At 38.0% G+C, this 27115-nt stretch overlaps 1 protein-coding gene across 1 annotated transcript in view; it reads right to left on the reverse strand.

The window, feature by feature from the left end:
- Positions 1–10424, reverse strand: part of baiap2l1b (BAR/IMD domain containing adaptor protein 2 like 1b) — a 28733-nt gene extending 18309 nt beyond the window's left edge. Inside the window, exons 1-4 of the mRNA XM_079253564.1 lie at positions 10115–10424; positions 8477–8552; positions 8247–8333; positions 20–81 (exon numbers count right to left, since the gene is read on the reverse strand). Coding sequence (XP_079109690.1) covers positions 20–81; positions 8247–8333; positions 8477–8552; positions 10115–10165 — 276 coding nt within the window. The 5' untranslated portion in view covers positions 10166–10424. The remainder of the gene's footprint in view (positions 1–19; positions 82–8246; positions 8334–8476; positions 8553–10114) is intronic.
- Positions 10425–27115: the final 16691 nt, after the last annotated feature.

Consider the following 27115-nt stretch of genomic DNA (forward strand, 5'->3'; position numbering starts at 1 on the left):
AAACATATGCAGCACTTACATTTTCCTCCATCTCTTGATGAGCCTTCCTGTGAACCTCTGAGATTTCCATCAGCACTACACCTGGCAAAGGGAAAGAACAAGGTAGCAACAAAGATAAATGCAGAGGTTAATGTCAGAAGACACACTGGCAGGCAGTAATCCAATTGTATGGGTTTGTAATTCCTTTTCAGCCTTCCTTGCTCCAAGGGTTGGATGGAGTTCATCTACAGTAGACAACAATACTAAACAATGATTAAGCATAATGCCTAGTATGTACTGTGCAGCAGTAAAACATGTAGTTTTATTTACCATTATCAGTAATCAGTTAATGACGTTACAAATGATTACACATACACATTACTGACATGCTTCAAATGGAAAAACTGGACCTCTTGCTGCTTTATATTAAAAACAGGTCAGATGAAAGGCAGCCACAAGTTCTGTCGTTATACGGACAACATTCAAATTAGATTTAAAAAAAAAAAAACAATATTAATTTTTACATACTGTCATATAAACATGCAATTTCACTGCAGTGTAGCTCTTTAGATGAACTTAGTTCACTGGAGTTACTTTTCAAAGACAGGTTCTGACATTAAGATTAATAATTCATAGTTATTTCAGCAAATTACTTGGATAGGCTCCAACTTCCCCACAACCCTGGACTGGAACAAGTAGGACAGAGAATTAAAGAATTATCTCAGTAAACAGCCAGACATCTATGGACACAAAATTTCTGAATATCCAAAGGCTACATCCACACTGCAGCTGAGTTCCAATTTTTTACTCATATGTGACTTATTTAGGATGTTCTAATAACAGCGTGTACAGCATAAACTGGATTTATTCTTAAATTCCAACCCAGGAAACTTTCATTTTATACCAAATTTATTTGTATAACACCTTTCTTACGTGAAGCAGCACAAAGTGCTTTACATATATTAAAACAACAAAGAATTTAAATATATGGACAGAGTAATTATTCACGCACACATACAGACACACCCTCAAATCCCATGTTGCATAGCACCACTCTAAAAGCACATCTTTTGTCTTCCTAACCAACAACTAAATAAAGAATTAAATAAATGAATATCCGGCCTGGCACACTGAGGAAAAAATAACCGAGGCATCCTTTCACACCAGCCCACAGAGGCCCCAGATCCACTCCACAGCCAAAAGGCTGCAATGCAAGGGCCATCCCCATGGCAACAGCCCAACAGATTGAGTAGGTATAGCCCCCAATCGTGGAGGATCCCCATGAGGAAAACACTGGAACTAAAGTTTATTCCAGTCTGGCTCACAGATTGAACAATAAAAAAGAACAATAAGATAAAAACTAACATAAGAATTGAAACAATAACATATTTAATATTTAAATAAAGCAATCAAATATGGTAAAATAAAAAGGTGAAAATAATAAAAATATAATAATGATAAATAATCCCTACGTAGGATAAAAACTAGATAAGATCTTGTAAAAGCTAAACCAAAAACGTAGGTCCTGAGCTTATCTTTTAAAAACATCAATAGTCTCTACGCTCCTCATGTTCTTTGGCAGGCTGCTCCCCAGATGGGGCCCACAGTGGTGAAAAGAGGCCTCGCCGTACATTTTGGTTCTCGCTATAGGAACAAGTGAAAGGCCGGTATCAAGGACCTCAGGGTCCGCGAGGGTTCATATCTTAAAGGGAGGTCAGATAAAAAAAGCCCAAGACTCAAGATATGTGGTGCTAAATCGGTTATATATCCAATCTGTGTTACAGCAATCTCAGTATTGGTGCTAATGACGCATTTCATCTGACTTTGAGGTCACAGAAGTGAAACAAAATTCTAGGTAGGAGGGGAATCTGGCAATATCGAATCATGGTAGATAATGTTGATGCATCTAATCAATGGAGAGAACGTAAAGTTTTGTTCTGTTCAAGTATTTTCAAATTGATCCACATACACGTAATGCATGTTAAAGCAACCAGTCTTTGTGCTCATGGTCTGAGCACAAAGGGGTTCATGGAACCAACACTATAAAAACAAAAAGCAAACTTTATATCCTGTTGAAAACTTGAAAATTGGACACTTTCTTTAATATCACAGCCAGACGTTTCAGATGGCATGCAGCTCCCTCTGAGAGCTTCCAGCCAATGTTAAGATCCCCAAGGGATGGTAAATGTGACATAAACTAAACTGCTTAGTCCATGGAAGCTTGTGATGAGGCATGATGATACCATGATGGTCTGGTGGAAGTGGGAACCACTTTTCTCCTTTTTCCTTCCCACTAAAACAGCTGCTTCTTCTATTTTCTTTTCAGATGTGTCTTAGCATAGTTAGGCATCTACATAGCTAATAACTAAATATGTAAAGTTACCAAAAAATAACAAAAAGACACTTTCCTTTAGGTGAAGCAGTGTTTCTTTCAATCTCAAAGACTAACTCAACTGCTTAAAAACAGAAAAATCATTTTGACTCTGTAGCATTATTTATTTTACTAAAGGAGTTTCAAAATTGTGTCACAGCTTACAGACTGACTTGTGTATGTTTTAAATATAGTTAAATAGTCTGTTTGTATCCTGACAACTCACAGATTGAAACGACCTCTGTGTATGTGTTGGCCAATAATTCCACAAACTTGTCTTTCCACAAATAGATAATTTTATTGCTGAAGAAAAAACAAGAACAACAATGAGAATCAATAATGCTAAACCAAATATTCCAACTCAAAATTTACCATTAAGAAAATGCAGCTACACCAATAAACCAAATATTTTTACCCTGTAACACACAGACATATTAGTGACTATCACAGGGTTATTTTTCGCCTTAAATATAAAACCAGGATATCTTCAGAGCAGAAACTCCACACAGCATGTTTCATCATTTTCTCATACTGAACTTTTCCCACAGGCATATTTCCCACATCGCGGCTGCCAACAACTCCAGCTGTAACGTACACACTAACGCTAATGCGCTAACCTTGAGACAGTTTGTAATCGCTGATATTCCACTGAGCATGAGAACAAACAACTCCAGTTTGTGTGTCACAAACAGAGAACCTAGAGTCTAGCTTTTCAGTATGTAACAAATGGTCTATGTCCTACTCCATCGCAAGTTTAAGTTACTGATTGGCTGAATAAAGAGAATGTGAACAATCAAGAACAGGGAGACATCTGCAATAGTGAAAAATTCATACAGAACTCTTCTCTGAGATTCTGATGTGGAAAAACATATTGAACAAATCCTTGGCAGCAATTCAATATGCTGGCAGGTGGACATATCACTGCAACCGTACTTTCATCTAAATGTACACACTGCCCTTCCCTGCTCTGCCGTTCCACACCTCGCTTGCCCCACCTTGTCTTATGGTGAGACTGGCTGGCATAGTTCAAACAGTCCAGCAGATAAAAGCTGAACGATTCTTGCAGTAAATCGGCACTTTGAAAGAACAGAAGAACAGAGGCTGTGTGGGGAGCAAAGCCAGGTTCAGGGTGGTTACAGAGTAAATAAGAGTGCTAAGAAGGTGTATAGAGAGGCAGAGAAAGGCACACAAGTATAAGGGGTGATGAGAGTGTTTGAGTGCTGGATATAACTGGAGAGAAAACTAAAAAAGGAAATAGAAAGGCATGTTGACAAAGAAAGGTTGACTACACTACAGCAGAGATCTAAAGTAAAAAGGTTGCAAAATGGCCAAGTTACCTGCCAAGGACTGAACGTCTAATATATCTGACCTTAAGTCCCTTCATCTGAACACTTTAATAAATGTCAGGTCTGTTATTCAGTCAAATACTGGACAGGCAGGTTTATTTGGACAACACTAAATTCAAATGAACTTTTATTAAAATGCAGTTAAAATACATCTAAAAATGTGATGCAAGAGAAAGCGTTATGTAACGGCTTAGACAAAGTAACATCAGCACTCTTGTTCCAGCAGTTCACGCTCACTTGTTTGTCACAATGCGCACAAAATGTTACCGGGCAACAGGTGTGCTTCATCGAACAAATAATGAGGGCAAAAGTGTTTCATGGTGATGACAATGTCAAAAGCAACCCACCACTATTAGCTAACAAAAACCACACCAAGACAAACCCACACAGTCCAGACAGGCTTGCCTGCAGTCCTGTTCAGTCTGTAAATGGGATGGACTCAGAGCTGGACATGGAGCTCTGTGCAGCAGTTTTATATTTACTATGACAGGGCAGATAGATGTTAGTCAAAGACAAAACCACAGCATCCAATTAATTGAATGATCTTTTTGTTCATTGCTAGTGGGTGAATCATTTCCACATGACAAATGCAACGGTTTGTGGTGACAGTATATCAGACATTTTCTTGTACATAGCTCAAAGCTATCACTATAGTTTGGCAGCACAAAGTGAAAGATACCTTGTCCTGGTAGCAGCTTATGTTTATATAACAGTTTAGGCAAAGTTTATCACTTCTCTTGTCATATTAATCAGTCATGTAACACTCTGCCTCATCACTCTAGAAGAAAAACAGCTTTGTTGCTCTTGTTTCATAATCCATAATATATAATATACAAACAGGGATGTATTCATCCGTGTGTGCCTGACTTGGTATAGAAAGCAGAAACTCTGCTTTACTTTTAATGATAACAGAAGAACTCACAATATGGTCTACATGGAACAGAGATAAAGCAGAACAAGTAGAAAAGAATGTGAATACACTTGTGTGTGAAGTAGCAGCACTAAGAGAAATGTAGAAAAAGAAAAGTTCTTTCTCTTCCTAAGCTGATACTGATGATACATTTCCACAGTAACATGCAAAGAGTCCCACAGTTCTTCCACTGTTTTTAACTGTGGACAGAAAAATCCTAGCATGAGTGAGAGCCACCTGACACATCATGCAAACATGTTTTGATTATGTAAAGTGGGCTCGATGCCTTCTGAACATTGGCCAGTCTGTATTTGTGTCAATAAAGCATTTACTAGAAACTTTTTTTGAAGGAAAAACACTAGATAACATTACATACAGATGACACTGAAATACATCAGTTAAGGAATCTCATGGGTAATAATCAAGCAATCCACTCTTGTATCCAGCATCAAGACACTTAGCTTTGCCTCAAATGACAGAATTATTACTGCACTAATCCAAGTGCTCACCATTTAGTCATTCACATTTTTATTTTTGCTACTTATCAGATTCTCAAGAGTCTCTCAGAGTTTATATGCTTCTCTTCAGAGCCAGATGAGGAGGAGGGAGGGGTAAAGAAGGCAGGAGGACAAGGTGCACAGGTCTTCTGATGCCTCTCAAGAGTATCTGGTTTCTGGCAATGTGTCAGTGGAGCTCACATTTCAGAGGGCTGCTGCACCACATCCATAAGCAAGTTCCAGTGACGATGTGCAGCCCAACTTGATTATTTACTGGTCTTGCGATCCCGAGGACGTGACATTCTGAATAGTTAGACTTGTTTACAGAGCAAACTCTTGTTACAGAGCATTTAACGCCAACGATTATGAGACCGTTTGTGGTGTGTATTTAATCACCTCCACAGCTACATAAACCAGCATGATGATGGATTAAACCGATATGTCATGAGACCCTAACATCTCTAAATGTCACTCATATAGGGATTAATGGGTACAGGAGTGCATCCACATGCTACGGGGGAGTGCAACTCAGTTTGGACACAATGACTTCAGCCTACAGAAATCTGTGTACTGATACCAACTGTGTGTTGGGATCATTCCAAGGAATTTCTAGTTTGTTTTTGTTTTGCATGCAAAAGTTGTCTCAGTGGGACAAAGATGATAATAAGCAGTTTATGTCCCTCTCCTCATTTCCTGTTCCATTTCCTACAGCAGGAAGCACATTAAAAGTTGTGTTCAGTACACAAGGACATGATTGTCACCTCTGATCGAGTAGCCATCAACAGCAATCCTGGATCCATGAAAGCATAACATGCAGGTGGAAAAATGTTCAAGCTGATCTGGTTTTCCACAGACATATATTCCATTTGTAGCAGCTATGAGCCTGGTGAACAAAAAGATCTGAGTCGCACTTTGTGACGACTGTGACAAGACCCACAATCTTTGAATAAAGCTGACAACAAAAATTGTGTTGAACTTTGCAAGCCTTAGCAAGCTCAGTATGACACCACACGGACAGGTTCTCCACCTGCTTCAGGCTCTGCTGATGTCAGTCTGTCAGCTGCATCTGATCTTATCCTTAAAAGCACAAATAAACCAGCATATGGGAAACGTCAACAAATGTGAATGATTGTGTTAATCTCTGGTATCTCTTTGTAGAATACATTTTTTTGTGTTGCAGTTTTGAGGGACAGAAGCAAACCGAACATCAAGCTTGATGGCGTGAACAGTTCAAGCCATCAAGCTTTTATAACCTTCAGTAACACCGGTTACGGTCTTTTTATTTTCATTTTTTAACAACAGTATTTATTCACTCATTTATCACAGTGATGTTCTTTTCCCAATTGTGGGCTCTTAACACATCAGCCTCGTTCATCGTTTTGTTATAGCTAGTGACTGTTCACTGCATTTTATGTGATTTTACTTGGTTTTATGTACACTTTGAAAGCAGGATGTTTTTAATGGGTTGAGTGTATGGATGAGCTACAATGTTTATCTTTATAAAATATACTGTCAAGGCCATTCACATACCTGGAGCTGTCTGCCAAATAAAAGTTAAGTAAACACTCATCTGCTTTAAACATTTGCTGTTTTATATATAAATCAAGTCATATATTATCTGTAGTGTATTATGCTAGGATATCAAATCTAAGCAAAAAATATGGCGCACACACTCACACACAGAGCATATTTTACAAAATGCCAAAAAAAAAAATCTAGTATGAGACTCAAACTAATTATTTTTATTACAAATTAATCTTAACTTTATAATAAATTTCAATTTCATCGATCATTACATTTTTTTAAAAGGTCATGAAACACATAAATATAGTTTTTTGTAATACAAAATAGAACTCTGGAAACACAAACAAATCAATTTTCAGAATTTTTACATGAAAAACTATAAAAATCTAATCTATTCATAATAATTTGTTTTGACTGACTGCTCAATCAATACATCAAAAACTTAAAAGAGTGGTTTTGGTATGTGATTACATTATCTAAAGATAGTCACAAGTGACATTGACAACCTTGAGAGATGATTTATAAAAACTGATGACCCAATTCTGTTTATAATCATTTTAGCATTTAGGATAATTTGGCCTCTTTAGCTGGAATTAGTGAAAATGTTTTTTTTTTTTTACTACTTTCATGCAACAACTATTCTGTCTAATTGTACTCATAGTGTCTTTGCAACAAAACTATTCCCATTTACATCATGTTAGTGATAGAAGCACAGCAAAGTCTCATGGGAAATTATCACATAAATTCTAATAAATTATGACCACAAAGCAACAAGATACTAATTTTAGAGCCACCTGTCAAGTCTGCCAGACAAATGTGTTTTTGTAACAATGCCAGAAATCTTATACTAGCATAACACCAGGTGGATCTTCTAAACATGCCGCTGAATTTAATTAGCAATTTCGCAACTAATCTCCAGGGGAGATCAGAGGCATACAGTGGTTAAATCAAAGTGTGCCACATGTGACAGCCGGTTAAGATGCCAGACAAATTAGCTTTTGGGAACTGAAGCTTGGGGAGTTGAGCGGGAACAAACAGAGGACCAAACAAACTGTCAGCATATTCCCAAGCCTATCACACTCAGTTATACATAAACCACAAACACCCTGTGGAATTATGCTGAATATAACTTCTGCGCTAGTTTGTTGCACATCCTCAGCAGACATCTCCTTTTTTAGTATTTAAACTTGTGTATCTTAAAATTCTGCAAATCTATGTTCAAGTCCACTGGCCAGGTTGTATCCTGCCTCTCATCTGAAAGAGGCTGGGAGGCTCCAGACCTCTGTGACCCTTCACTGGATTAGGTGGATATAGAAAATCTTCATGTCCTTTAAGCATTACTAGGGCTACTTAACCTCATGAAACGAATTACCATTGGTGGATGTCATGTTACCTCCGTGATCCCAGCAGTGACCCCCCCCCCCCCCTCCCCCATTCTCCACAAATATTTAAAAAACTAAAAACAAACAACAGCCTCATTTGATGTCTGCACCACCTTTAAACGCCTAAGAGAATCTTAAAAAATAAAATTCCAGAAAAAGAGTGCCATCTCCACATTCGAATGACTTCCCTGTTAATCCCTGCGGACAGCCAGAGGACAGAACAACATGGAAACTTACCCAGTTCCCTGGAGACCGGAGATACTGCAGCGTTCTCCCCAATCTTAGACAGTGCATCAAAATACAACTTTCCTGCCATGGTCATTGCTGGGAAAATGATAAAATAGTCAGGAAAATTTTGAGAGTAGTCTCTAACACCTTTTGAAGACCCCAAACTATTCTATAACTTCTCCAACCAACCAGCTAACCATGTTTCTGAACTGTTAATTAGGACAGTAAAGAGGTCTTACCAGCAACTGACTTCTCATAGCTCTTGCCCAAGTTGACCAGGTTCCTCAGTCCTGGGTTGAACTGTTCCATCACATTCTGTATAGTTGGAGAGAAAAGACACAGACACTGTGACCGTCTGATGGAGTTACTTCAGATGAGAACATCATGTCAAGTCCTGTTGGTTTTTCATTTAGCAGGGATACAGCCTTCAATCTTCAAGAACATATCAGGTCGATATGTATTAATTCTAATTATTCTACAACTATGCTAATTATTGCACTCATTTTAGTCATACGATGACTAAAATGTGTCCCAGTCCTGTGATGACATCAGGAACATTTTTTTAAATTAAGATCACACATATGCCAGGGAAAGAAATAGTTAACTTCAATAAAGACACTCACTGCAATCAATAACACTTGAGCTGCATCAATATCACCCACTTCTCTTCACTTTAGTGACATTTACACTATTCATTTCCGAGTAGACAATATGGGGAATTCCAGCAATCTGTCACTGATTTTGTCATAAAAGTGCCCTTTAAATTACAGCATCCGTTAACTCCACAAGTAGAAATTGTCATTCTGTCAAGTTTTTTCTCAATGTATTAAATAATTTCTCCATAAAAACAACACTGCTGAAAGATTTATGTTACAATTAAAACAACTAGAGACTGGTGAGGAGCTGGCTGTATAATCTTACCACACAAAACACACAGCCAGCTAAATTATTAAATCTGTGGTCTTTTTTCCTGCATTTAACCACTCCAATAAGCTGTGGGGGCTGAAACCAGGAGGCCAGCAGATAAAAACTGTTCAAGTGGGCTAAAAACCTGCAAGAAAAGCCTGGAGTCTTATATTTTCACCTTATAGCTCTGCACACTCCCCCACTGTGCCACCTGTGGAGTGTGGCATGCAGAGTGAAAGAAGTGGCAACTCTTAAGACCTGGTGAAATTTGTGGCTTTATACATGCTCTAATATCTCCTTCTACTCATTAATTTTTCCCTTTAAGTCTCTCTAAAATCACAGCTTGCTCTAAAGCCTTCGTGCACGTGCATTACTTTTCCTCACTTACTGGAATTTCTGGATAGCACATGCACCTCAGCAGGTCAAGTGATGCTGATAGGCTAAACACACACTTTTAAGAGGGATATGACACACCTAGGGTGGGGCTATTCTTTAAAAACCAGTGATTCAACTCTCCAATAGGAAACTTCTCGCTCTGAACTCTGGTCAAACCTGCTGGAAAACTGTTTAAAACGTTGGGGAAAAAAAACTGGCTAATCATTGGCTTAGGGACACTAAGCCTCAATGCTGAATACATATGCGAGATATATTTAAAGTATACATACTTTGTCATCATCTTCATTACTTTATAGACTAATTTATATAGACTACATTACTTTATTGTGGGCTAAAGAACAAAAAAGGGGAAACTGTTTCCAGTTTTTCTCCATTTTTCACACATATAGAAAGTCATGCGACTAATTAGTAACACCTGTAAGACATTCACCTGCTGAAACATTGACCTAGAAAGTAGAAAGACAACGTATGGTTTCAGTAAAGGCTATGGTTGGGTGTATGGAGGCATTTTGTCCACCGTCTTGGTCGCACCTGTTGTGTTTCCCACTTTCATTTCTTTCCCAGCCACAACCCACCTTGTATGTACTTTCAGTTAGCTTGTTCACATCCTCCGCGCTCCGCGACATGTTGAGCTTCCGCGCGACGCCCGATAAAAAAAAAAATGAAAATAATAAAAAAGAAAATAAAATGACACTAAAATCAAGTTTTTGTGTGCGTACTGTCCAGAAACCAAACCAGCACGAGCCAACAGAGGCGGGAGTTACCAAAACCTACGGACGCATAAATTCCCTCATAGCCAACAGGAGACGCAGGTCGCACAGATAGTAAAAAGAAAGAGAAAAAGAGAAAACCCAGGAGAGAAAAAGAGGAAAATAACTCCCGTGATGGAAAGTCCTCCTATCTGTTGCTGCCGCCGCTATTGAGCAGTAAAAAGCTGAGCTGTCAAACTTGTTGTAGGTGGTTAGTTGTCCACAGAAGGGGAGGAGACCTGTGGAGGGAGGTATTATTAGCTTATTTAACCCTTAACTCTTTGTGCAACTGGTGATTGCAAGCTGCTTATTATGTATGTGTGCATATATATATATATATATATATATATATATATATATATATATATATATATATATATATATATATATATATATATAAAAAACCAACTTTTACTTCACCTGCTAATTTCAGTGTCCTACCTGTTTACTGTTCTCTGATTATTGTAATTCAGTGTGTAATCATTGGTTGCTGTTTCAGCCTTTAATAAAGACTTAGAGATCATAACGGTGTAAATTTTCAAGGCACAAAGCATTTGTGTGACGGTAGACCATAGATTATGCTGGACACAGGCGCTCCCTGGAGGAACCTTGTCCACATGACAGAGTCTGAGTGGACGCATCCTCTGGATGAATTAAAGAGAGTTGTCCTCTGGTTCAGCGTGGAAGTACAGATTGTGTTCAGACCATACAGTCTATGGTTCAGACATGTTTGATTTGTGTGCACTTCTCAAATATGACACAAAAAGCTGATGCCTGACTCAGTAACTTGGGTGTTGCAGGGACATTAACAGCAGCCAGTTGCTAGATTTATATTTAATTTATATTTATTGAGGTTTATTAATATGCAGAAAAAGAGACAGAAGCTTGTGGGTGGTTGTGATGATGGTGGCGGTGTTTGTTTGAGTGTGTGTGTGTGTGTGTGTGCATGTGTGCATTTGAGAGCGATTATAAACAGGTGTGTGTATTAAAATTGTCAGGTTTCAAATGTGGGTGTGTGAAGACTTCTCTTTAATGGGGCAACATTGTTTTAATGTCAATGTAATGTACTTTTTGTAGATAAAGTGCTTTATAAACACATTTTTATTTGGTTTAATTTACGTTCCCAGAGAATACATGAAAATATTTGTAAACAATTAGTGTTTTGTGACACTACATGACAGGTAGCATCTCTTTCCCAGACTTGGCAAATGACATCTGTGTGTGAGTTTTTGCTAATACCACTAGATGTCCCTCTCTGTTAGCAGATTTCTCCCAACCTGGAAAGGTTTCACAACCTTTCACACTGTATAGATACTTGACATGGACATGTGTATAGAATCAAGATTATTCCTTTTTAGGGGAAATTATTATTATTTTCCCATTATTTATTTATTTTATTTTATTGAAGAGAGAAACGGCCGATGACAGTAAATAACCAGTCTGATATTTATACGTTTGTGAAGTTTTATTTGAGCATCTGACAAATCAAACACCAAGGAACGGCAAATGCCACACGTTGAAATTGTGAGAGCAAATATGCAAAGTTGCTTCTTTGTAAATGTCATTTGAGTTTAAACTTTGGAAGCTCCCTGCAGCCACTGGATGCTGCAAGAGGGGCTGAATGCACAATGAGATTGTGCTCTCAGGCCCTAAACGCATGGCACTGCTCTCAGCTCTCAAAATGCTGCAAAATGACACATGCAATGTAATTAGTCTCAAAAGCTATCATGTGATGTTTATTTTCCTCCTTATGTTCTTATGTTCTTGTAGGCTGGAATCAATATTAATGTATTGTAATTCTAAATAAAGCAATATGAAGATCACTTATAACCAGTTATTCATATTTACTCAGTAATGAAGTTATTTGACTCACAGAACAAAAGTATAAAGTGCCTTTTATTTATTAAATGCTTAGAAAAATGTCAAATTACCTCCTTAATCTTTCTGGACAACAAAGGACTCAGGTAGAAAATTTTTGTAACTGATTATTAATCGTAGGATTAAATTACGTTTAACTATCTTAACAGAACAATTGTGGTCTACTGCCACTGAATTCTTCACAATAGATCTATATTTTTCTTTACATCTCATAATTATTCATTTAGAAGTTAAGAACAAACTTAAATGCAGACAGCGTCTCATTAAAAGACATGTAATAACATCCCAGTCTCCCATCATATCTCCTTTTCACTTAAGCCCTTTCACAAAACGGTTGACCAATCATAAAGTCTGTCAAACTGTCATCCAGTATGAATAAAATGATATTATTAGCTGCAGCTGGAGAGCAAAAAGAGAAAGTGAATCATAAAATATAGGCATTTAGCAGAAGTCAGTATTTGATAAGAATACTTCAGTCCTACGTCATTGTCAAATATCGTGAAGAAAACAAAATGTATTTCTATCTCATCACGTTGCAGTTGTGTGTGTGTGTGTGTGTGTATGTGTGTGTGTGTGTGTGTTGTAGCTACTTTCTACCAATTTTTTTTCCAAGCTATCTTTGATTTCTCATTTATTGTCTCTATTGTGCATGTGCTCTCAAGGACGGCTCCTCATCTGTCGTGACAGAATGCCTAAGTGCACCAGGGCATTCAAAAGAGAAGCTGCTTCTGCTGGATAAAGCAAGGCCACCTCTTTTTCACGTCAGCCATATTTTTTCCCAGCAATGAAGTGGTGTGTAGACAATAGCGATGGTTTAAAATGTGCTTTTTGCCCTTGAAAATGGTATGCAACTTTGTGGTTTATGCTGCTAATCTAAACAACTGTACCTGCGCATTTATTTCAGCTGTCATGCTCCCAAACTCTTTATGGCACATTGACGTCAGTCATACTGTTCTTAAAATAGTGCAAGGATAGAATTAAACTGAAGAAGGTAAAGGTACAAAACACTTCATTATGCTCATCCATTGCGACCGACCCTGGAGCCTGGATGCTATCTCCCGATGGAGCTGCAGTGCTGCAGCTCATTACTTTACCAAGTATGATCATAAATCTAGTTCTTATCTGTTGGGCAAAGTGAGGTCCTGAGGCTAAACAGCTAATTTCTGTTTTCATCAGTGTTTTTATATAACAGCTTCATCACAACATGCTCTCCATGTGCAAAACTGAAGGTTCAAAAGAACTAAAGCACAAGAAGAGGAGCCAAATTTAGCAGAAATGCATGTGTCCTGCAGTCTTTCCTCAGCTCCGCTGTTCACATGGTGCAAATCATAGGTAAACTCCAGGCTCTGAGCGCTGACAATCACATTTAGATGCTAAATCAGGGATCTTGAGGATAGAACTTGAATAAAACTCCACTTGATGATTTACTGGAGCCTGGAGGAAGTTTGGAATGCTTGAGTAAGAGAATAATTATAAATGAAAATGCCTTTGTGTATGAGGAGATTTATGGCTGACTAAAATTATTCAAAACTGTAGTTGTCACAGATGAGCAAATGACCATTTTGTCATTCTTATGTGGCACAAGCATATGTCTGAAGTCATTCTTTTTCTGAAGTGATAAGAAGTAAAGTGTGAAATTTTATGCTCATGAGGAGAAAACTGCTGCTTTGCAAACCGCTGAGTCATCTGCTCAGGTATTCTTCAATAATATACCAAGAGACTGCAGGCACAGATCTGATGTGGCGTATGCTGCAAAGAGCAAATAAGTTGCAAACCTGCCATTTTGTTTAGCATTTACTGACTAATATAGCTTTTGCAGGACCAAGTCTCAGCCCTTTATACACTTGTGAACAAAATAAATCAGTAAAAGTAAGAGAAGGGTTGGAGTTGTAAATAGTTTAATTGGACTTCTGGAATGATCTCACAGCACAGAATCATAAACAAGTTCCCACCTCAAATACATGACTAAAGACGCCTGTGCATCCGGGGGTATCTCAGCAGCGATTGTTTGCTCCAGCTGATATTGTGGTCTGCAGTGCGTGCAAATTTAATAACAGACTGGATGTCAGGCACCACAACTCATCAGATTAGTTGTGTTGGGTGAAACTGAGGTCCCCTTGGAGTGTGTGCTGCTCTCCATGTTTCACTGACACCACAAAATATTGACAAAACAGCAGCCACGATCCTTGCATCAGCAATAACTTGCCCTGCTACCCATCAGATGACTGGTTAAGACTGATAAGAGCTTGAATTTGAAGTTTGCAAGTGGCGTTTTTGTGTATACGCTCTGATGAAACCTCCTACGCAGCCATAAATGTGTCAGTAACCAATCTGACACCGTCTCTTGACCTGTTGCTTAAACCTTCTTGAGTTAATCAATTTTAGAAATGCCTCAGATCACAAATTAATCTCTCGCCGCAAAGGAGAAACGTTGCTCCGTACGCCACACCCTGCATCCTCAAGTAGGGATTAAATTCCCATTCATACTTCCAAACAAACATTCTTTAAGAAACTCTACTCCATGCCTGACAGCAGCAGCCATTAGCATGAACACTGATTTCATAAGCTTTCACAAGCTCCTTGTAGAACCAAGACATTTTTGATCACAACAAACATCTCAAAGCTGCAGAAACTCGTAATGCAGCACAGAGACATCTCGCCTACGAATCTTGTCTGAATGACACGAGAACTGTCATTTTAAGATACAAAGCTGTGCGCACGGGGACCTTGGCTCAGTGTGTTTGAAGGCTCCTCACACACCAACACATGCACACGCACGTGCTAATTGCCGTCTCTGTCATCTTGATGCCTTCTCTAAATACTCAAGGTTTGTATCTGGGTTAATTACACCTTCCTAATCCCTCTGTATCTGCAGCACAATTTAAATCTGCTTTTATGGCTGACAAAAGAAGCTTTGCATTATTTGTGTAATACTAACGTTCTGTTAAACGTGTGTTACGCAGCTTATGATAAATACAGTACAAGAACCAGACAGCTCATGCTTTACAGCTTAGAAACATGACAAATTCATGAAGGGAATAAGTTGAGTTTGCATTATTTACTTTATAAGCAGGAGATTCAGCTTGTGTTGCCATCTCCACGAACTTTAAGTTGGGTTGTTGTCTTGTTGAGTTGCATTCTGTCCTACTTCCCATGACGCTGAGAATGATTCATTGCCCGGCCATAACACCATGCACACTAAGTAAAGACTGATGTATTTTCTTTCAGAAGTATACCAGCTGCAGGTTACTAAAACAGCCTTCTTTCATTTACGTAATATAGCCAAAATTAGGGACATTCTGTCTCGGAGTGATGCAGAAAAACTGGTTCACGCTTTTGTTACTTCGAGACTAGATTACTGTAACTCTCTATTACTGGGCTGTCCTAAATATGCCCTGAAAAGCCTTCAGCTGATCCAGAATTCTGCAGCCAGAGTCCTGACCAGAACCAGCATGAGAGATCATATTTCTCCAGTTTTAGCCTCTCTTCATTGGCTGCCTGTTGAATCTAGAATAGAATTTAAAATCCTTCTCCTTACATATAAAGCCCTCCACAACCAGGCACCACTATATATCAAAGACCTCATTGTTCCTTATATACCAAGCAGAGTACTTCGTTCGCAGACTGCAGGCTTACTTGTGGTTCCTAGAGTCTCAAAGAGCCGAGCAGGAGGCAGAGCCTTTGGTTATCAGGCCCCTCTCCTATGGAATAAGCTCCCAGTTAGTGTTAGGGAAGCAGACACCCTCCCCACCTTTAAGACTAGACTGAAGACTTATCTTTTTGATAAGTCCTATAGCTAGGGATGGTTAGCATCCCTTAGTTATGCTGCTATAGGTTTAGACTGCTGAGGGACATTTCCTGATACACTGAGCTTCTTTCTTTTTCTCTTTATCTCTTTCTTTTACCCCCCCCCCCCCCATAACAGTGTTGCATCATTAACATGTATGTCTCCTGTCTCAGCAGGTCTCCCTGGCCGGGAGTAGCAGTTCCTGTTGTCTGTTGTCTTTCTGTCCTCTTCCCCCCACACAGCAGAGGCAGATGGCTGCCTGTCCTGAGCCGGGTTCTGCCGGAGGTTTCCTTCCTGTTAAAAGGGAGTTTTTTCCTTCCCACTGTCGCCAGTGTGCTTGCTCAGGATGGGAGATTGAGTTGGACTCAACTCAATCTGTTGGTTTCCTTATATAGGCTGTTATGAATTGGCCTTCATTATGTTTTCCCCTCTGTCTGTAAAGCGTCTTGAGATGGCATTGCCGTGATTTGACGCTATATAAATAAAGTTTTATTGAATTGAATTGTTTATTCTTCTGAATTTTCCCATTAAACATACAGGATGTACATACTTATAATAACCTTTCATGCTGATTTACTTTGCAATTGAAATAATGTAATATCCTTCAGTGGCCCTTTGAGAAGCGTACCATGTGACTTTAATCCATAAATCCCATGGGAGTGAATGAGAGATGCCACATGTAATGCTTTCTAAAATAATTTTTAGCTCATAAGATAAATGAAAATGAGGCAGGAGAAATAAAGTTTCTCTTTATATGACAGTCTGTTTAAATCCATTTTGTTTTGCCTTGTTAGTTCAAATAAAGTTTAAACGTTGTTTGTATAACACCAATTCCTGACAATGTCATCTCAAAGGCTCTGAAAAAAGTTAAATCCAATTATATATCAAGAAAATTCACTCCAATCCAAGTATAATTCAATTACAATTTATAAAAAATGGCTTCATATAAAGCCAATTCATAAAAAAAATTCTGAAGTAATGTTTGATTAATTATTTCTCATCTTTAATAATAGTAATTGGCATTGTATTATACAGTAATGGAAAGTCTGATTTGTCACACTTACTATGCAGTATAACATACAAGGAATGTGTATCTGTAGAAATGAGCAGCATAGCTATATGTGAAGGTAGCACCTCCAAAAATAGTGCTAAAATGCTCTGCAATATTCTCCCATTGCTTTTCCCTCTTCTTTTGGGTTCCTTGAGGGATTAAATGGTTGCATTCTGCCACAGTAATTTGGAAAGAACACACATTGGCCATTTTCACACCTTCTTAATTGTAGACTGTCAGGGATGTTAATAGCCTGTGGAAGCCTGGCACCACCTCCTAATTCCGCTTACTAGCCTGTTGACATTTCGCTGTGAGATGTGATATCTTCTGATTCCTCAGTCAGGAGTTGTTGCAATGGAGGGTCAGTCGGGGTGGTTGCTGGCATGATCGCGCTGATTCCATAAATTAGGATAAGGTCTGGACTCATGGAAGGTCATTCCATCTTCTTTATTCCCAAACTCTGGATGTACTCCGTGATGATACTGATGATAATGATGTACTCTGTGGGGAAGTGTCATTGTGGAAGTCGGAGTTAAGTCACAGATTCTGGAGATATAGGATCATTACTGGCTCCAGAATCTCATATTGACATGTCTTTCTGTCACTTAGATGCCGATCAGATGTTTGTCATACATCTGTGACTGAAACACGCCTTGCAGGATTCAAAGCAGAAGTAAATGCCACCAGGAGAATACTGCAGGAGATGTTGACGCATTGTCTGAGGCCACTACCCACATGTTGTTACTCATTTCACAGAAGCATCATCTGTCAAGTTATACCTCATTGTAAAGGTGACTAATCAGGCTTTCTAGAGACGTACAACACAAAACGGTTCTATAAAAGGGGTGAAATAATCCACCAAACACATCTCCCATCCTGAACATGCATGGGTGGGTGACAGTGGAGAGCAAAAACATATTTCAACAAGAAGGGAACTTTCCAGCAGAGCCAGAAAGGACTAGGAGAAACTATTCTGGATCTGTTTGGCAATAAAATTTCTGCCTAACCACCTTAAAGACACACTACAGAACTTTTGCCATCTCCCCTGTCACATGTCCCCTATCAACGGCTTATTTGGCATTCATCTTGCATCCTGCCTGACCTGTTAGCTCTCTTCAGCCTGCTAAAGATGATCTTATGCAAAGCTGTCAAGAATCCCGTTTTGACCGGGAAACTACCTTATTTTTCCCTGTTTCCCGACGTCGTCCCGTATTTTTATTTTCCTGTATTATTTCCGTATTTTCATGTAAGGAGAAAATAAACTGACACGAGGAGAGAAAACCCCGCCCCTGAGAAGACCAACCACGTTTTTACCTTCCTATGTTTAACAGGAAGGAAAAACTCTATTGCAACACCACGCAGCGTCCCAGATTAGAAAGTATAGTGCGGTTTCTCAGCCTTGCATCGCTGCTGGGCAGCAGCAGCTCCAGAAATGCACATGATAGATGCCACTGTGTCATCGAACAAGTCCGGAATGCTCAGTTTCAAGGTCAGAAATTTACGTGCTGCGTCTTTAAAACGGAAAAAATTCACACAAATTCACAGAATATAGTAGTTTTAATTGTTTAATCAGTACAGCAGTACTCCTTCTTCTTCAGGAAGAGGGAAAAGCTCTTAAAAGATGCTTTCACAAGCCTTTTACTGTGGACTTTTAGTGACTTTTATATATACATTTTTTATTTAATAAATTGACAAAATGAAATACAGTTTAACTGTTAAAGTGCTTGTGGGATCTTTTTGTATCTGCTAGACATACTTAATTCTTAAACTTTGTGCTACCTTTTGGTGAGGCAACTAGCTAGTAGTTATAACTCTGTCTTTAATGCACAGTGCTGACAGTTGCATCTTAACATCTAAAATGTCAAACTATCCATTTTAATCCAGAATGGTTGCCTTAAACTTTGCTTCCAGCTGGGTCGGAACAATAAAATGGCATTCATAAACCATATGTCCATGTTCACATCTAGCCGAATTTAGTGCAGGAAATGCTGTTAGAGGGAAAAAAGATTGCTTTTGTTGTCACAGTCTCGCGACAAATGACTTGTAGAGACCTGGCCTCCTCAATTATGCAAAATTTACTGCTGTTGATGTGCACAACCTTGAAACTTTTGGGACATTGGCACAATGAGTCATATTACTTCCCTTTGCAATCAGTCATCTAACTCAGGTGAACAATGGGCTCCTTGACACAAACCAAGCCTGCATTAAATGCCTGGCAGCACCTAAACATCTTTCCGCCCTGCATATCAATAGCATTTTGCTGTCCTGCTCACGGAATATATAACATATTGATTACTTAATGATGCCAACTGCTATTCATTATGTTCTTTTCAAAAAGAACTTTCTTGTACAACAAGAAACCATTCAGCAATGTGATTTACTGCATTAGCTTTTGGGATTTATGCATATTTGCTGAAAATTGCTAGCTGTCCACGGCTAAAAGTGTAAACTATATATTGTACAAGCCAGCAGTTTCATAGTAGCAGAGTGAACACATAATTCAGTCATGAATCTATCCAGTCTTTCACAGTTTTCACAAAAGGAAGTTTTGAAAAAGAATGAACATAAACTTGTGATTGACTGTCCACTTCTCCTCTGTTAAGCCCATGTGAGGGCATAACTCCAACCTTACAAACGCTGTCACAGCCACGTGGAGTCCACAGGAGGAACATGGTTGAAGAGATCGACCTTGGCAACGAGGCTGACTCATTCTTACCGTATCATAATCATTCTCCTCACACAGCTCTCTGACACATAGGTGGTTATTTTCCATGCTAACAGTTACTCTGCAGATCCCATCTGCTTCCTCTGTGCCAAAAGCTCATACTTCTGGCTCATGCAATTGTTTTACTCCGGCTGTTCAGTGAAACATACTCAACCATGTTCCCCATCTGTCTCATCAACCTGCAGCCTCTTGTCTGCCGTTTGTTCTGAGTCAAGTAATAAACTTGAGTCTGGTGCAGAAACAGGAAGGACTTATATCTAGCCAGAGGGGACAGGACAGGAAGTTCAATTTTAAAAATAGTACGCAAACATTAAAGCTCTATATTTAGAACTTGTGTGGATTTATGCTCTTGTGATATATTTAAAAAAAAAAAAAAGGTTTTATGTTTTTTTTGTCCCTAAATCCCTTTCCTGATGAAAGCCACATGATCTGCTAATGTCAGTGGAGCGTGGGGCTTAATCGCACAAGCAATGGATGTGTGCGCACATGCTCTGACAGCTATGGTGGAGGGGATGGGTTCATCTCTCGGGGAGGGAAATGCTGGCTGGTGGTGATTTTGTTAGCAGCAGTGGAATGATCTAGATAATACACTTATCCACGGTCCGTTTGGGGGAAGGCAAGCCACTGACATCTGATTAGATTTCACAAAGATAAAGGGATCATGAAGAGTCACATGTCTAGTTTATTACTGGGTGACTTTGGGAATTTATCCCAGAAATCAACAGCAGATAATGAAGTGATGGATCTCTAGAATTGATTTATTGTAATCATGTTTCTGTCTTGAGTGACTGTCATTAAAATGTGGTCACTTATATTGTCTTACTTGCTTGACTTTGTTCCAATAATAACAACAAAAAAGTTTTATTTTCATGAGTTGTCTTATTTTGATGTTGAGAGCAAAAAGGCTGGGAGAAGTTTTAGTGGGAATATTTGACTTAATGTTGATAATTTTCTATTACAACATCTTTAAAGATCAGGCCAGTCACCAGATCGGACCAGAATACAACTGAACACACGATGAAACAACCTGACATTTTGTTTTGTTGTGTTTTTTTTCTTTTGGATGACATGCCACTTTGTTTTTTCCCTGCCAGAAACAAAGACATTGAATTGTTTTTTTTTTTTATTTATTTATTTTTTTTACAGTGCTTATCCCAGAAAACAAAAGTTTACTTTTTCTGGTTAAATTACACAAAATCTGTAGTTTGGGTTAAACATGATTCACTGTTCAATTAGTGGTTCAAAAATACCACTTAGAAGCACTAAGGTGTTCTTATTTTATTAAAAATACTATCCCCCCAGAACCATGTTGTCCTCTGCAGCTGCAAATTCATGTCATGACATGTCATGTCTTTATATATTGCAGGCAATCATGGAAGTTACAGCAATTCATACAAATGTAGAAAAAATACAGTATATAATGCAAACAAAAATTGTAGATCTATGCTTATTGTGAATGATCATGTTATGATCGTGTTTATTTTTTATCATTTATTTTAAGGTTTTCATGTTTATGTTCCATGTTTTCCTTCAAGCTTTTTTAAATTCATTTGTGGTTTTCTGTTTCTTGTCCTGTATATTTCCCTTTGTCTCTTTCCTTTTTTTCTTCTGAGCTTTGTTTTGTTGTCTGCTCTCTCCACTCATCTGGCCCTTGTTTGCAATGACTGCACCTGCATGGGTTTAGTCATTTCTTCCCTCATTGGGAATGAAACTTCTTTTGCTCTATGCCAGACTTCATGCCTCTCTTGCTTCTGCTTTGCTTCCATAGTGTTTAGATTTTGCAAGTTGCTGCTTTACACCATGAATTTTCATACAACTGCAGAATATTTAATTTTGTTTAATTAAAGGTTTTCTGGGTTCCCTCCTTTATCCTTTCTACCTGCTTCATCCTCCCCGACAGACATTGTGAAAATCTGTTTCTAAATATTATACAAAACCTTTCAACAAGAAAAACTTTCACATGGCTCAAAATTTAAAGCAGTTTAATTGTAAAAAAAAAAAAAAAACAAAACAAAAAAAAAAAAACGCAGGTAATTTAATAGGTAATGAATGGCAATTTTCAGATATATAATAAAGCATATATATTTACATTTGGAAACGTTTAGCTCTGATGCTTAGTTGCTTGTCCAAAGACACATACAGGCATATTTTAATTTACAGTCCACACTGGTACAAGAAGCTTTGATAAAAAAAGAGATTGTGCTTTTATTTGAGAGGGAAAACAGGTTTAAGTGAGACTTGTACATACATAAATAGTCACTATCATTTTCAGAAATGGAGAATTACACAAGATTTCAGAACTGGATATACTTGGGTTAAACATTTTATATTCTGGTTGTAAATTGAGCTTTCCTCGAGCCCAATCTGAACATGCGAACTGACAGTTTTATGCTTTTCTATGGTGCTTGAAAATAGTTGCTTAACAGAATAGAGCTAAATTAAAATCTCCATCGAGCAACTAAAAGCTCTTTGATCTTCATAGAGGAGACATTGCAAACTGTCATACCGCAGCTATTTCCTCTCCTGTATCAATAAAGTTACTAATCCTTCCCTGATCTCTGTCTTCACTACTATTTTGCTAATATTACCTTAAAACAGTATTTAAGTTTTATTACACTGCTAACTGAATATAAGTAAAACGATTGACAGTAATAATAATAATAATAACAACAACAACAACAACAACAACAATAATAATAATAATAATAATAATAACAATAATAATAATAATAATAATAATAATAATAATAATAATAATAATAATAATAATAGCATGGTTTTTTTTTTTTTTTTTTTTTTTTTTTTTTTTACATTTAAAAGAGATTGCTTATCTTATAAACAAAGCATAAAACCTAAAAAACATTTAAACTAGTGAAAGACATTTTTCAGAATAAAATAATAAATCATCTTGTGTTTGATACCGGTCACGACTCAGAAGTTAGGACTCAAAACTCAAAGTCACGAAAATAATTATTAGTACACAGCTCCCTATGCCAGTCATAACTGCAGGCTGATAGTCTATCATTCAGCGTGGACTTAATCCAGATATGTTGGCATCCTTGTGAGACAAAGCTTACTTAAAATACTTCAATAAAGTAGAAAACTGTTCAGACAAACTAAAAATTGGATATTTCTTTTTTCATTAGCACGGTTGCCTCATTTATTGACTAAACAGGACGAAGACTGTCCACCTTTAGATTGATCGAAAGACAGCTTTGATGCTATGTGATTAATCAGCGCCTATGAAATTGGAAAGTTCTGGAAAAGATAGTGTAAATGCTTAAAGTTAAATTAAGAGCTCAGGGCAGCAAATGTCTTTAATAGGGAAGGTCTGGCATGTTTCAGCAAGTCAATGTTAACCCTATACTAAAAATTTTCCAACAGTGTGGCTTTTATAATGGAAGAGTCCAGGTTCTGTTATGATCTGCCTGCAGTCCAGACCTTCAACTAGCTGAAAACACGTCAGAGCACCAAGAAACCCAACCAGAATCTTGTACCTGACAAAAGTGTGATCATTATCTGGAGATGTTTTCTATGTTTAGTCGTGAATAAAATATTGGTTTATAAGATTTGGAAATCATTGCATTTGGTTTATTCTGTATATTTTACATTGTACACAACTTTTGTGAAATTATGATTGTGTTTATTTATTCAGCAGGTTTTATTTATTCAGCAGGTTGGCAAAAAAAAAAAAGATCATATATATATATATATATATATATATATATATATATATATATATATATATATATATATATATATATGTATATAAAACAGAATGCGATGATTTGCTAATCTTATAAAGCTATGAATATTTTATATTATTCACAACTGAACATTGAAACTATTTTTTTTGTCATTGTCTTCAAGTGATCTTAAAGGAGGCAACACATTGTCTTAGGCCATTAAAAACAGACAGCGTACTTATCTGCCAAACAAAACCGGGGGAAGGAACAGAATGTAGCTGTTTTAATGCATAATTTTATAAAGGCTGAAGGGGCTTTGTGGGTCTCGCTAACAGTCTGTGACATCCAAGAAAACAGCAGTTCTCAAAATCCTTAGAGAGTCTTGCTTTCTGTGCAGGCTTTAATTACGAAGCCAAAGTTCTTCCAGCTTACATCTAAAACTTGTTTTTCTCACAATCTTCGCAGCACTCACTCTTTGGGGCTCCATCGGGGACATTGCGTGTAAAAAACTGAGTGATGGGAGCACTCTGACACTTTAATTCTACCCTCCTTTACGCACCCAGCTCCACAACCCCTCGTATGTACCCTCTGATAACCAAAAACATTCACTCTGATTTGATTTTCAATCATGTGTTTTCAAATACTTTAGCACAACCTTGGGCACCACTGAAAAGCCAGATAATTCAAAACACTGAGGTGTATTGACATGAAGGAGAACTCCAATAAAAGTAATCGTTCACTGTCACTACTCAGTCAGATGCAATAAATACATGGACAAGGCAGCACCTCGACTGAACTGGTAATTTGTTTGTGGTGATGTACCATTATCATTACATCTGCAGCTGCTGCTAATCTCATTTCTTCACAAGGCCTCCAGGAATGTGCTAGCTAGCAATCTCCCTTCCAAACTCGACTCCAATGGGAGAAAAACTCAATAACTGGAACAAATCCACTCTTCAGACTCAGGACACTAACAAAACTTTAAGCCACAAGCCCATATACGCTGATGCACAAACACAAGCTGTTCATCCTGTGGAATCGCACTTCTGTCGAAGAGACGGATGGTATCTGTAAAATTTGCAAATGAAGCCTTTTGTTCAATTCTCCTCTCTTTTAGATTTTCCACCGTTTGTGTGCTAACGTCTTATCCACAGTCAAGAGACCTGAGGAACAACAATTGCAATTAAAGCATAAGGCATCATGCAAAGGCTAAACTCAGTTTGTGAGCTGAGGAGCAACATTTTGTGTACTCTTACATGTAGTCTCTTTTAATTCTGATGTTAAAAGCGACAATGATGCTGGCTTCTGTGGGTTTTCACATTCAGAACATCATCTGACTCATAGTCAGGCAACATTTCTTTTTACATACATGTAGAGATGCATCAGATGCATTTAGAGAACAACACATTCGGTCGGTGGCACCGTTAATACCTCTCTGTCTGAAGACACTACAAGTTACTCTCATACCATGCATGGATGGATGGATGGATGGATGGATGGATGGATGGATGAACAGAGGGATGGATGGATGGATAGATGGATGAATGGATGGATGAACGGAGGGATGGATGCATGGATGGATGGATGGATGGATGGATGGATGGATGAACGGAGGGATGAATGGATGGGTGGATGGATGGATGAACGGAGGGATGAATGGAGGGATGAATGGATGGGTGGATGGATGGATGGATGGATGAATGGATGGATGGGTGGATGATGGATGGATGGATGGATGGATGAATGGATGAATGGATGAATGGATGGATGGATGGATGGATGGATGGATGAATGGATGGATGGATGGATGGATGGATGGATTACAATGTGAACAAATCAGAAGAATGCAGAGGAAAGACATGAGGAGATGGAGAGCTGCAGGACCTGAAACTGCAGATCAAACCATGTGTTATTGTGTTTGTTTGTTCACTTTTATTACTTGCTTTGAACTTTCACTTGTTAAGGTTTAAACTGCATAATATTTCTGTCTATTTACGCACAAAAAAATACTTTTGTGTAAGTTTAGGAAAAGAGAGATGGACGATTTAAAACAAACAGCCTCATTATGTTTTCCTGTCACATTGAAAACAGATGCTAAAGGCTTCCTTCTGTACTGTTTTGTGATGTGAAACACTTCTGACAAAGCGGCATTAAGTATGAATAGGCAGGAAACGGCAGGGGCTGCTTAAAATTCATAAGACTCACCTAAGACTCAGAGTATTTTATGTCCATTCTGGGCTACTTTGGAAACAAGACACAGCAAAAGTGTATTAACCATACAACTGTTTTTTTTCTAAATAATGAAAACACAATTACTTGTATTTGTATGTGATTATTTGATTATAAAAATACTTACATTTACAAATAGTAAGTGGCATTGGTGCCAATAACCACCCCCCTCCTTAAGTCCTACACACAAAGACTTGAAGCATATAATATAACCAGACAAATCACACGTGATGTACATTTGTTTGACACTTTTTTTTTCATGTCAAAGCACGGCGTCTACATTAGTCAAAAATGTCATTTATCCACCTACACTTTGGCTGAGGTGTTGTACTAGTCATCACAGGAGGTTTTAAACAACCTTTTTTCCCATTGGCAACAGGAATCGCTAAAACACAGTGTGTGTATAACTTGTGAAAGCTCTCTTTAAGAACTGTCATGACTAAGCATGATAAATTGGAAATGGAACACAGTTGGAGCGAGAAATTAAACAAACTGTGCAGTTTTATGTTTTTATAACTTTTTCCATAAATGATTTGATGAGGAACCACACATAAATAGTCAACATTCATTCTGTTGCAAACTTCTTCACTTTAATCTTAAAAGAAAAAAAATACAATATGCACTTTGCAAACTAGTGTATTTATCATTTATTTAAAAGCAAGTTGGATTGTTCACTTTCATAATTAATTTGTACTTAACATTGTAGAACATCAGGGTGTGCAGTGTCACAGCAGCAATGCAATAAAGTTAGATTATGTCTCCACCCCCTAAAGATGAATAAATAAATAGGTCATAACACATAGTTCACATTGCAAGTTATCTATAGGGAACCTCAGATTGTTGTCCTGTTAAAAAATATGGCTCCCCGTGGTGCATCTCCACCAACGCACTTGCAAAAGCGTCAACGCACAGCATCAAGGAGAGAAAAGAAGACTCACAGTGTCCTACATTGTAGCAGCTCTCATAATCCGCATGGGCAGATTTTTTCATTTCCACCTGGACTTTAGCCAATCCAAAGGATTTCTCCTCTGCTGACAACGTTCCATTGTCCAGATGAGGACATCTACTACCTTGTGTGTTGTGAGTAGTTCCACAAATGATATGGCCACCAACTGGACAAATATCTGCATCTTCATTAGAATGAACATGAGCAGAAACGTGACATTAGAGGGTGAAAAAAGTTAGCTCAGTTAAGTTAAAGCACAGCACTCTTACACGAAGAACCGTGGGTGACCTCGGCAGAGGTACACTCCACTCGGAGTTCATCACTAATGCAACGCAATGAAAATTCAATAAAACATGCTTCAACTGTTCAAACAGCTGTTCAGTTATTCTGTCACTTGATTAAGTTGCTGAGTCAAGTCACATCTCTGAGACTTGTTGACTTTTTATTGGGTGCAAAAGGACATTTGTTTTATGGCAAAAAAAAAAAAGGTGAAAAAAAAAAAAAAAGACTTGAGATGAAACTGCA

This window comes from Telmatherina bonti (genome assembly GCF_933228915.1).
Source record: "Telmatherina bonti genome assembly, chromosome: 14".
Taxonomy (NCBI): domain Eukaryota; kingdom Metazoa; phylum Chordata; class Actinopteri; order Atheriniformes; family Telmatherinidae; genus Telmatherina; species Telmatherina bonti.